Source organism: Hyposmocoma kahamanoa, unplaced genomic scaffold, assembly GCF_003589595.1.
Source record: "Hyposmocoma kahamanoa isolate Upper Pololo Valley unplaced genomic scaffold, ASM358959v1 64, whole genome shotgun sequence".
NCBI lineage: Eukaryota > Metazoa > Arthropoda > Insecta > Lepidoptera > Cosmopterigidae > Hyposmocoma > Hyposmocoma kahamanoa.
In genome coordinates, this window is record NW_020653852.1 from 14,048,863 (window position 1) to 14,062,382 (window position 13,520).

General features: G+C 36.4%; 1 protein-coding gene across 1 annotated transcript in view; it reads right to left on the minus strand.

Moving 5' to 3' along the window:
* Positions 1 to 2,707: 2,707 nt before the first annotated feature.
* LOC113230939 (membralin) overlaps positions 2,708 to 13,520 on the minus strand; it is a 155,118-nt gene continuing 144,305 nt past the window's right edge. Inside the window, exons 10-11 of the mRNA XM_026465049.1 lie at positions 11,975 to 12,074; positions 2,708 to 3,879 (exon numbers count right to left, since the gene is read on the minus strand). Coding sequence (XP_026320834.1) covers positions 3,169 to 3,879; positions 11,975 to 12,074 — 811 coding nt within the window. The 3' untranslated portion in view covers positions 2,708 to 3,168. The remainder of the gene's footprint in view (positions 3,880 to 11,974; positions 12,075 to 13,520) is intronic.

The window sequence follows — 13,520 nt, forward strand, 5'->3', positions numbered from 1 at the left end:
TGTTGTTTTTAACAACAGTTGGCGTAATTACAGCATTTATTTAGTATTCTGCATATGGGAAATATCATAATTTATTATAAGTAATTGACTGTGCAAATGAAATATTGGTTAATGCCCCACACGTGCAAGTACAATTTTATCTTATAACTGAGTGAGTGTTGACACAATTTGAGAAATATTTATGTTTTATTTAAATTGTAAATCCACACGAGTTGTGAACTTCAAACGTTCGAACATGTTTAAGCCTTTAAGTTCGTATGGAGTTGTGTCGCATGTGTGCTACAGTCATGTTGCGTAAGTACGTCTAGAAACCCCTTAAATAAAGTGCACGCAGTAAGTGTTATTTGCATTTATTCAGTGGTGTACTATGAATTATTAATTTATTTCGTCTGTTATATTTTACATGGATACCTTCTTACATAATATGTATAGGCATTATAATTGCCTAAACAATATAAGGGAGCATATTAAAATTAAAATTAGTATTAAATCGCAGCCACTATCCAAAGCAGAGGTGCCTTATTGAGATTGCCGTATGCAGTTTTTTTTTACACTTAGTGTTTTTATGTAGTTTATGCATAACTTGGTTGCGTGTAAAATATCCCTTCTACCGTATGAATGACAGATGACTCGCTAGTCTCAGGCCGGCCGGGCCTCGGGAAAGGGACACACAACTAGAGCAGAGGAAGAGGTATTTGTAATGGGGTTTTCAGAGCGTGCAAAATTGAACTCGGTTACATCCACAGTGTGTTCAATTTGGAAATATTTTTCAATTTTGATACGATAGAATTTTTATTTTGTTACCGGTTACGAACCTTTTACATATGTATATCGGTATATGTAAAACAAAACATTTTTAACAAAACTCAAGATCAGGTTAACATAAAATCAAATTCTTTTAAAGCATACTAGTAATTTGGTACGAATTTAACGATTATTTTTAAAATTTGACTTTATATTATTTGCAAACTGACAACTTATATAGCTGTAAAGGTATCTAACTGGGTGATAAAACTTTAATAGATTTCTCATAGATAGCGCTACGACTAAAGTCGTTGAAAAACCAAATACAAAGACACGACAACAGGTACATAGAAAAATTCGTGAGGTCCGCTGGTTCGTTCAGTGGCTTACTTGGTTTAGCGTCTGGCACGGTATGCTAAAAGGCATCGGTTCGAATCTGAGTGTTCGATCTTTGTATTAATAATTATAACAAACTAGTGGAGTCATTTCACAAAATATAATTGAATATCAATTCAATAAAAAATTTAAAAAGAAAAATTCACCATATTCAGCTTTTGCTGGAAACTTAACAAAAGTCACCATATGTAGCTTCTAATGAAAACTGCTTGAACACAAGAGTAATGGAGTCGCCTTTATTGTCAATATTAATTAATTTATATATAATATTATGTTGAATTTTATACAAATAGAAATAATAAAGAGTTGTGTAGATATATAAGTACATACAAATATTATAAATGTGAAAATAACTGTGCCTCTGTTTGTTAGTTATGACGTGCTATAATGTATTGACGTTTCGAAATATTCCAACTTCCAACTAAACATAAACTCTAAGTTTCATAATCTCGAAAACCGATTTATAACAAAACCGTTATGCTTTCAGGGAATTTCGGTTGCAATATTCAAAAAAAAAAACAAAAAATAAATCAATTGTAAATACAAATACAATACAAACATACAATTAAAAAAAATTGAGCAAACGTTATTGTCGACTACTGATAGGTAAACCCAAGCCGTAAAACGAGTACAACAATATTTTGTTAGTTATTAAGTACTAACACTTAACACACTAAAAATTATTTTAAAAATAAGATTAACTTAAAAGCGACTCTATAGTTTCTTTGTTCTAAATGTTTTAATCGCTTGTGGTTCGAACAATTGAAATTGACGTAATGGGTCTCTTTCTGTCTTTTGCGATGCAATGTGCAGGAAAAGGACTGTTAGCTATTTGATTGTGTAGTTCATATGTAATTTTTACAAGTTTTTACTATACGGCATGATTGACAAGCGTGCTATCGGTCGATCAAACGAAGACTGACGCGCGATTGATGCTCTGTTAACGATTCTAACTACAAGGGTCGGACACTTTTTAGCGCGTACCCGACGTCCATTTATTGATAGGTCAATGGTTACACACATTTTTTTTAAGTTAGTACCATCATTCCTTATAAGTGGAAACTCCAGTTAACGACCTAATACTTGTGTACTTTGATAATTTTTTTGTCAGAAGTTTAAATGTTTTTTCTTTACAGGTCTGGCGATGACTACAAACTTCGAGACTTCTGGTATTAAAGGAGCCTTGAACAATCCACTGACAGCTCCTATCAAAAGTAGCTTGTTTTTCGTTTCATGTGTATGTATATGAAAATAATCTACTTTAGAATATTTTATTAGATTGTATTATTATATAAATAATTTTGGGGCAAATTACCAGCATCCAGAGCACGGTCCTCGAATTTTCTGCCTCGAAGTGCAATAGTTAAAGCTAGAATTTTTTTCTCTAATTATAGCATATTTTGTATGTTTCATTGGTAAATCTAATGCTATTGTAAATACTTGTTATCAAATTAGAAATAAAATTTAAGGTTTTAAGGCATTAAACGAAAATTGTATACTAAATGTATTGTTTTATTCTTTTTTCAAGGGTTCTTGCTTGTCTTTTGCAGGGTGAAACAAAGATGAGTAAGACAAAATAGTGAACGAACATATTTTATTGCAAGAACTAAATCACTGAAAAGAGTATGCCAACCTTCGTCGCCATCCACTAAGCATATCAACGTAACAAATTACAAATTCGATATTAACACAAGATCCTAATAAATATTTATATCGGTATCTAAATATTTACATGGTTGCCGTAAAGGCAGCACATTCTTATAACTACAATCACCGTTCCATACAAGTTATCTACAAAACACGAGTTGCCATCAACATCATATTTTGTTCAAAATTAAACATTGACGCATTGAGACATTTAAGGACAAATATGTTCTCTTACATATTTCAATTGCTATTCATGTATCTATAAATACGATTCTACGATAGGTATTTTAAATTATGTGTTAAATTTTATGTAGTTATTCACAAAAGCTGAAATAGAAGTGGAACCATTTATTACTCAATGCAAAAATAGGATATAATATGCTAGTCTAAGTCATCAGCCTCGGGAGACGCTCTGGGAGCCTGTTTGAATGGAGGATCCCCATTTTGCGAAGTGAGAACCCATGCATCATCGTCGTTGCCATCGCCGGCGTCCCGTCTGCGATCCAGAGTTGCTGCCTCTCTGGCATTCATCTCCTGACTGGCCCCGCTAGGAGTAAAATTGAGTCCATTGTGCTCCGCGGTAGAATTACTACTATGCACAACTTTCATATCGCTGTTGGAGTTCTTCCTCACTATCTCCTCTATTCTAACATGGTTCTCACCGCTCGGGGAGAGTAAGCTATTAGATTTACTCAGTATTTCGTTAGTAACGGGTGTGATAGCCCGCTCTTCGATGTCGTTGTTAGTGTTGGTACCCGTGGCTATTGTCTCGGGCGGCATCGGCCTCGCAGAGACCACGTCGCCCGTGTGTGTGGTATTAGTCTGTGCTGTTGATACCGACGGTGAGGTTTGCGTAGTTGATTGCGCAGTGTTCTGCACAGTTTGAGTGGTGGACTGAGTTGTAGGTGGCGTTGCCTGGGTTCCAGTACCAGGTGCATCGTGGTACGCGGCACCGCTGGCCATAGCTGCGATTCCTGCCAGCCCCACCATGCCACCCATGCCATGGTGACTCCTCAACAGCAGCTGCTGCAGTTGCGCTTGTTGTAGTATCACAGGAAGCTCATAATGATGGAAGAAGTACAGCATAGAGTGCTGAAACAAATAACAAATTATTAACATTCAACGTGCATGATAAATGGGAATTGCTCCGAAATACCTTACATTGTTAGGGGTTTAAAGAAACGTATGGCAATAAATATACGGTAAAGAGATAAGCTGCCAATAGCGGCGGCACGGCGGCGGGAAGTGGCGGTCGAGGCGTCGCGGCGAGATTACAGACACGTCTGTCGAACTGAGCAGAACTCCTTTAGACAAATAAATGAGCGACTCGTGACTACGTCGTCGCACCATCTTTATTTATTTATATCTGGGTCAAAGTTCTCTCCCCTTGCGACGTCCGATGTAAGTTTTAATTAAGAAACTTGTGACCGCTCCGACTCAACTTTTATTTGAAATTATATTTTCTGATCCCCTCGTTTTGATTTTTTCTCGAGTGTCGGCGTCGGGCTGTAACGGGTTGCCGCCGACGACAAGTTGCGACACCTTCATGATTTATTATTCCTGCCGTGTGCCGCGCCGGGTAATTGAAAGAATTTTGATCATCCGTTTTGTGTTTATCTTATGTTGCGATACCGAACCCGTGGCGCGGATTTACATAAGATAATCAATTGGTATGTCACGTCATAAATTTTTAAATTATCCTTTGTGAACATCTTTTGGATTTTGGACGAAATTTTCATGAGATAATTAAGTAACGATACGTATAATAAACGTTCATTTTTAACAGACTTTAAAGAGGAGATTCTCAATTCGACAGTATGTTTTTGTTTTGTATGTACGTACGAGTATGTTACGCGGTAACTCTTTCTTCTGTCGCGGCATTTGTGAACCGATTTTGATGATTGTTTTTTTGTTGGAAAGAGGGTATTTCAGTAGTGGTACCATTTACATTTGGAGAAAATAATCCACCTCTAAGGGTAGCAAACTAGGGGATGAATCCGGTTTCGCGCACTTACTGGTAACCGATTCCAATAAAACTTGGCAAATAGATGTAATTCCACGCACTTTTGAGTTCTGTTTTTTAGTGCTCTGTACTGAATATTACTATATTTAAGATCATGGGTATTATAAACTTTTGATATTGCTGTCAATGCTGTAGTAGGAAATAATGACTTTCACACACGAATTCAATGACAACACATTCGGTAAACATGAAAAATGGAATCGAATGGGTTCGGTTCGGATGCAATGAGCGCCTAAATTAGCCCGATACCCCAATCTGCGTGGATCATCGCATGGCAAATACAAAAAGGGATCAAACGTTTAAAAGGTATTTAATGGACAGAGATGATGCCCTTTTATACATCCATTAAATTCGGCTGCTTTGAGATTTACCACTCATCCTGTTAGGTACACGAATAAAAAATGTTTTTATCAATTTTGCAGATCGTTTGTAGCAAATTATGTTGGGAGGGTTAATGTATAGAATTTTGTAGATAAAACCTACGGATTTTATCCAGGGGCGATTAAGGAGAACGATAAAAACGAAAATAAAAATTTAAATGGCAAATGTTTTTATGTTAAAAAAGGATTTACACGCAAAAATATTCTTCTGGTTTCAATACATATTGTACACTCTGCAAATAGGTGAAAAACTTTAAGAGTTCTATAATTAAATTCAGGATCGACTTTAAACCTAAGCTTCCAACTAAACTGAATTTTTCCAACAATCCTCAAACCGCTCAAGAGGCACGTTATGCACTTTACAGTAGCAACGAGAGCTGAGTGCAACCGCAGACTGCACAAGGCGAAACGTCCACAGCCTTGAAACACTTCAAAGGAAAAAGGTTTGTCTTCGTTGTGGTGGTAAATATTTTACCCGCGAAATTGTCTTAAACGCTTTATGGCTATTATGCGAAGACGGTGGGAAACTCTGACGAAAATAAAGTTATTTTTATTTAAAATGCAGTGAAAAAACAGCGCCGGGCGCTGAGGTACATCGAGAACGGACATTTTTTAAAACAAAATCCTTTTTCATTTAACTAATCCTGAGGCAGACTTTGAAAAGGCGCGACGATTAAGGGCGTAAGTATGTTCAGGAATAAGCTTTGAAAATTCGCTTTGCACATGAAACAACTGAAAGCGTTAATCTCAACATTTTGGCCTCTGAACTTGTAACTTTTTGTTTGTGGATTAGTTTTTATTAATAAAAATATTAATTGAAAACTCAGAATTCATCTATTGGCACTTTGAAAAAATCGCAGTCTTAAGTAAAAAATATACATAATACAAGATATATAACAGCACTATAAATATATAAAAAACAAGAGAATATCGATTCAATAGATTACTATTGAATCAAGTCCTTATTATTTGTTATAGAATGCAATGGATAAACACGTATTACATCACACATTACACCTAATACGAGAAGTTAAACATGAAACTAACCACAAAGCCGCTGAGAGTGTTTGACTTAAGTTTAGGTATAATTTGCAAGAGATCTGGAAGATTACTACACTTTGCCACGGCGCACCAGCCATCAGGGTTGCTGTTGGTTTAGGACTTGGCGTTTATTAGAGCTACAACCATCTATTAAACTTCTAATAATAGTACAAGTTTCACCTTTACAAAGATGCCAGTGAAAGTTAGATGATATTAAACAAGATCATGAGGTCTAATATTAAAATTAAGAATGTCATCATCGAAACTTCAACGGTTTCAATAAGTACCAATTATTATTTAACAATTTTAACGACAACGTGTTCCAATACAAAGTTCCAAACGAGTGCGAAACTACCGAAAGCGAAAGATCTATTCAAATCTCGTCCTATAATCGGTATAACGATTGATGTTAATTAATTTGACTGAGACTACATTTTAAGGCTCCTGTCAACAAGTTCCGACGGCTAGAATTAATGTAGCCGGCGGGCCCGTGTCGGGCGCCAATAGTATGCGCGCCTTGTCGCCGGCCCGAGCGGGCGACCTCATGAAATATGATTTTTATTAATAAGTTGACACGCTCGATGATTATAAGATAAGCCCCCACTTTGCATTCCGAAGGGGCTTCCTGTTTTTCGACGCCCCCTCTTCTCCTCCGTAATCCGGGAGCCTACCTCCCGTCTTTCATTTTAAGCGTACTCGATTCTCCTTGCCAAAAGTACTGCTCTGCATTTTGACAGTATCACGTAGTCATTACATTTTTGGGAAACATATTACAGAGCATTAGTTATTGCGAGGGAAAAATCTACGTAAACAATTTTACTTCTTTACGTATCCATATATATATACATATATTAATGAAATATTTTTTATTTTACTTGGTGTTTCGAGTGGGAACTTAATACAAACTGCGAATTTATTAGAACATTATTAATTCTTCGAGAATTTTTAATTAGCACAAAACAGCTTCCAAGACTTTCCTGATCAGGGATTATTGTAATATATATATAGACAAATTAATATTTCTAAGCAAAAAATCAAAAAGGAAATCCATCGTGGAAGATACGGGCGGGTGGCAGCGGCGGCGGCGGCGGCGTGGAATCCCAGTATAGTACAAACTGGAAGGGACGGGGCTGCACATTCCAGGAATGCTCCGCGAGCCAACGAATTTGTACAGCTATATATCGATGTATATTGTATCAAGTGAGCATATTGCAGTTTATCCAAAAAATGGTAATATTGTTGGATTCTTTGCCTCGTAAAACTAAATGAGGCTAGTACCAATTCATAAAACGTGGCTCATTAATTTTTAGGACAAAGGTAACTAAGTTGTAGTAAAAAGTAGACATCAATGACAAGGATATTAAAATCAAAGCGATTTGAGAATATGGTGAGAATTGTATAACTGGATAAACGTCAACCAAACTTAATCATGGCCGAATAGATAGAGATTTCATAACACCGTATATTATTTTTGTATAGTCATTAGAGCATTGTTAGCATGGTTTGTGATTTCAAATCCAAATGTTAAGTAGATATGTTCCCCGCCGGACCAAGTGCCTTCAGCCAGAGTGAGGGGCGGACAGCGTGTTATTAACTTCCGACCGGATATTGGCGTCGGCGCTCCTCCGGCCAAGACTTCGCCAATGTGTTGCTATTTTTTTTAAGAATTGATAATGTGCTTTTGTTTACGATGAGAATTTCTTATGCAGATGAAAGTAGATATTAGATAGTTTCCTTAACCAATATTACTGGAAAATACAAACTTAAAAATGCTGGTGAAAGCTGCTGTGCTCCGACGACTTCATCTTTTCCAAGAGAACAATCCCATATCTTTTCTACATAAGTTTTGTTTATAGTGACCCTCCCTACCAAGAGGTTGATTCTTGGTTATACGGTTAGGACACTATATAGCCTGTGTGTGTGTGTGACCCCAGGTCAGTCCGTTTCTCAAAAGGCTAGTGCCTTGAGTGAGCTGCCCCGGGTGCACGCACAGTACCCTCCTTATTTTCCAGACAGGTACCGGAGCTGTCCACGGTAAAAACAGATTACTTAGAAAAAGACAAAATTCTTTTTATGAAGACAAATTTATTAAATTCAACAAAACGATCCTCTCCCTATAAACGCTAGAGAATAATTACTTGATAATAGTAAAAAAACGTCTCAAAAGTGTATTTTAGTTATAAGACAGAAATATTTAATCCAATTGCAAATCAATTTACTTCAAGTCACAAAGCCACTCTAGATTCAACAAAATATTTATTAGTTATTAGAAATGTCCGATTTTGATTTAAAAAAAAAGAATGAAAAATTGAGAGGTACTTCATTATTTGATTGAAGATTTATGTATTTTAACCATTGACTTTTTATTTGTAAATCAATGATTTTAACATCAAAAAGGGTAAATTTACAGGGTTATGGGACCTAACAGCACGTCTCACTGGCCTGACAGCACACAGTTCAGTGCTACCTTAAAGTAGCAGAAATAAGACGGAATCTTCTCAAATACTTGAGTACCATTCAATGCCGTATAAATGCTACAGCGGCAGAAAGCACTAACAATTCAAAATATATGAGATGACTTATACTATTGAAGTTAACAAAACGATAGCGCGTTTCAGAGTACAACTAATGCCATGTAGCAGTGGCGTGATGGAACTAATTGCATGATAAAGTTGTGCTTGTTACAAGTGTAGTTTAATTTCATGCTGAAACCAAATTTCTTAAATTGTGACTACAAATAACACACTCAGTCTCAGTCGTATTCCAGAACTCTACTCAATGCTCAAGTCAGGGCTTGAGTATGATTTCAAGCACGGGAAATACGACCCTAAAGGGAAGGACTTGAGTATGATTTCTAGTGCTTTAAATCATACTCAAGTCCTGACTGGAGAATTGAGCAGAGTTCTGGAATACGGCCCTAAGAAACTAGAGATACTACGTATTGTTTCTTTGGAAAAATAACTGTTTATGATTTTTATGATTACAAACACAAGTCAAAGTAATCGTTACCGCGTGCGCCTTTGGCGACATGTCACGACAATATTGACTATGAAAACACAACGAAATGTTGCTTTAAAAATATACTCCAAAATTTAGAATATTAATCTGAATAGCAAACTACTTCTTTTTTTGTTTAAGAATATATTTTCTTAAAATACACTCAAGAAAATTTGAATTCATTTAAGATTATTTAAATTTGATGTACGAGGTAAAAATTTCTTGATGTAAGTAATGTCCAATTAATTGATTAGAAATGAAATAAAATCTTGAAGTGAACGTATTTGTCTAAAAGTTAGAATAAAGGAAAGAGTAAAATTGTATTAGAAAAAGATAAGCAGTATTTTTGTAATGACAATATTTTATTACTTTTGATAAATATTTTTTCAGAATTAGCAAATATTATGAGAAATTGCTCTTTCTTATTAGTAGAAATCCTTTTTTTCTGGGTAGGCACGCTCACTAACTGTTGCGCATTGCGTACCTAACGGTTGCCAACGCTAAGCCGTTGAATCTAAAGTCCATTACTAAATCTCCTCTTTGGTGGCGGAGCTGTAAGGCACGCTCACTACCTGACGCCGAAACGTCGTCTCTCCAGTTAGTTCCCAATAACCCTAGCGGCAGGAGGGACCGGAGAAGAACAGCCCCATATTTTTCTACATTACTTTTGATTATAGTGACCCTATACCGACCCTTAGGGTATGCGAGAAGGGCCCTATGACCTGCGCGAGCATGCCCGCTCAGGGACCATCTAGGTCAGGTCCTAACTCCAGATCAGCCTGTTTGCACGGACTTCATCCGTTTCTCTTTAAAGCTAGTGGCTTAGGTGAGCCGCCCCGGGTGCACGCACAGCACCCTCCCTATTTTCCAGATCGCTCACATCCCATGACGCTATGCGCGACTAACCGTTGCCACCGCTGAGCTTTCTGATAATAACTAAAATAGTGTCTAAAAATACTCGAAAATTCGTCATATATTAACAATGTGTAAAAATGTTTTTAGCACCTTATATATTGACAAAATAAAAAGGTAATTTAATTGTTATCTAGCAATGATATTTTGGTGACCGAGTAAAATAACATTTCACTATTTTGTATTAAACTAACAACACAACAACAGCAAAAAATATATCTTGACATAAATAGTGTACATTCTTGTACCAACAACTATAACTACGCTCAAAAAATACAACTCAAAATAGTACCCCATAAGTTTAACTATCCCTAAAAATATCATACTATCAATTCTGTGGCACAAATTACACGCAATTTTTCCCGACGAACCCACTCGGAACTGTGCCAGACGGTGTCTCCCCAAGGCCTGCTATATTTTACGCTTACGCCAGTAAAGTTGAGTTTTGTGACGACGGCTGTCAAGTGTTAGGTCACAATAACGCACGGGGACGTGATTTGTTGACAAATGCTTGTTCGCGAATCGCAACCCCACACAGCTAAGAAGCTTTCTCCTATATTTTAAAAATAATATCTATGAGTTTCCTCTGAAATATCGGGTGTGTGTGCGTGATATCTCAACGCATGTCCTACTCCCCGCGGCGACCGCGTGACCCTGTCTCTTACTGTAGCGTTGTCCTCTACGCATTTTATGACAACATGACGTTATTTATTTCGCTCTCCGTTCCCTGAGAACATATTTAAGGGACTTTCTCAACTATTTTGGCGTGGAATTACCTACTTGCTTAAGGTATTTGTTGCAAAGTTAATTCTACTATAATAGCTTATGATTTGTCTTCATAGCATGTTTTTCGCGTTCACTATTTACATTGACATCGCTCAAAATTCTTAACTTTGTAGTAACTTTATTTCAATTAAACCACGACTTGAAGAGCGCACCTAACTAGTGCTTCTGAGTTTTAGCTGGCTGTATTAATACCGCGGCGGCATGTGAAAGCTAATATCGCTTTAAACAAACAATTTATGTGCCGACGTGGATAAGTATGCCTGGGGCTTGAGTGACCGACATCAAAGAGGAGGCAAACAGACAAACGCGACCTCGCTACGTTTAGTGCGCTTGTAACAAGTTACCATAACCCACACGTACTATTATACACAGTAGCTTTGCTGTCATATCGTGACACAGGAAGAGTGACACTTCTGCAAATGAGATTTTTCGTGAGCTATCCGAGTCCACCCGCGGGATTGTGGAGCATAAAGACAATGTAGCAAAACAACATTTCTCTCGGATTCTGTAGTAAGTACCTAGGGAAAAACATTTATTCATACTCATGTTATTTCGAAAATAGCGTATCTAAGCAGTTAACTGTGGATCAACATATTCAGCTCTCGTCGATAAATTTATCAGCTTTGGGAACAAAATACAGGCATAATTTAAATTATTTTCACTAAATAAAAAATAACTAATGTACTGCTATACATATTTCTGTATAATCTAAATAGGAAATAAGTCTTAATCAAAATTCTAAATATATAATTCCGCCAAAATTTTTTTGCAAGCAATGAAAATTTGCTAAATTAAATTTTGTAAATAAAACTTTAGCTACGAATGTTTTGCCTCTAATTGTATTAGTATGTTAGTTGAATCGAATAATAATTAATCACGTGTTTTCGGCACTGTATTAATAATGTATACAATTAAATCATTGTAATTAATCGAAGGCCAACTCACAAGGAACGATCCAGACTGTAATTTTTTTTCTCTAATTCCAGGAGAATTTTATTGAATATACATTAGACGTGTAATTGCATTGTTTTTTGTATGTTATACAAACCTGTATGAATAGCCAGGACGTGACCAGAGCGAGACTGCTGTACTGCCCGTTGAACCGGTAGTGATAAGCGTAGAAAGAGAAGTGGTACAGGTAGAAGAACCTGCAGACAAACAAACGACAGACATTTAATAATCATGTTTATAGGTATTTCTATTATAGTAACTTCACGTATTGAAAACCATAAAACATGCTTTCAAGGAGGCGTCTAACTCGGTAGTCACAGTAATTCTTCTTTAATATATATATTTACACACATTGTTCGTCAATAAAATGTAGCAAAAAACGTGACTAGTACAATGTGAGCCTGTTATAACAACAGTAATAAAAACAAGGAAATCAATTTCCATCCATAACAGGTGTACATAAATAAAGGCATAAACCAGCTGTTTCATACAATGTGGTCAAGTACGTATTAACATTACAAAAATCCCCTGTATTATGTCTTATCTGACACACAAACGTAGGTATCTAGAGATTGTTTTCTCATGAAGCGTCTACTACACTCTGTAGTTCTTAACACAAATATCCGCTCGTAGTGCTATCTCATCCCATAAACTGACGGAGCTATCTTGTTACCACGGAGCATCGTATCGCTGCCGGCCGTCTCGAAGCAACAAGTACCGTTGGACTTTATTGGCAGCTTATTGAGTGCTCCGCCCCGATGTCGTCAGCGTCAAGAAAACTCTCATGGATGTACTCCTCAATAGATATGTTGGTGAATTAATTTTAACGAAGAGTTAGAGTTATTTTTGACAATTGCGCGTACGAAGTACATAGCTAATACTTTTTTAACGAGGCATGAAAATATATGGCGAATAACATTTCCAAATCTTTGTACCTTAAAAGGAGGCGTAATGCTCTAAAGGATCGCTATATAACGGATTGTAGTTCAGACAAACTGTTTATTCATATTTATAGATTTTATTTCTAATTTGTTTCTTTACTGATGGAAATCGTTATTGATCATCAAACAGATGTGGCAAAAGAGCAGAATTAGAGGGCGAGAAGCCTTCGCAGCCAATTGTTGACTGGCATTCCCTTCTACCATTAGCTTCGTTATCTGCTTATTTCGGTGTATAAATTCCCAATGTGCGAAGCGGGCGACAAACGGGCTCCGGAAAAGGGGAAATGTCACCTCGTTATCTGAAAAGGTTGCAATTTTATTTGAAATCGATATTCACTTACATATATCTCGCCTTTCCGCGCTCGTAAGAAGATGCCGCTCTCAAGGCCCTTTGTTGGTCCTAAATATCATTTTGTTATTTCTTAACAAGTCTGCGATTTTTTTACTACGAGTAAAATACTCATAAAACATTCTTACATTATTGGTAACGACAAATTGCTCTTATATTAAATGTATCGGAAAAATATAGCTCATTTGAATATTGTACATTTCAACCGTTTGCGTAAAAGTGTAAAGTTTCTTTTCTATATAAACAATCTATAACTATAATTTAATAATGACCGGTAAAAAAAATGCAAAGCTAAAATATGTTTAACCGGTTTATGCATGTATGTCTATATAATAATAATAATAACGCACAAA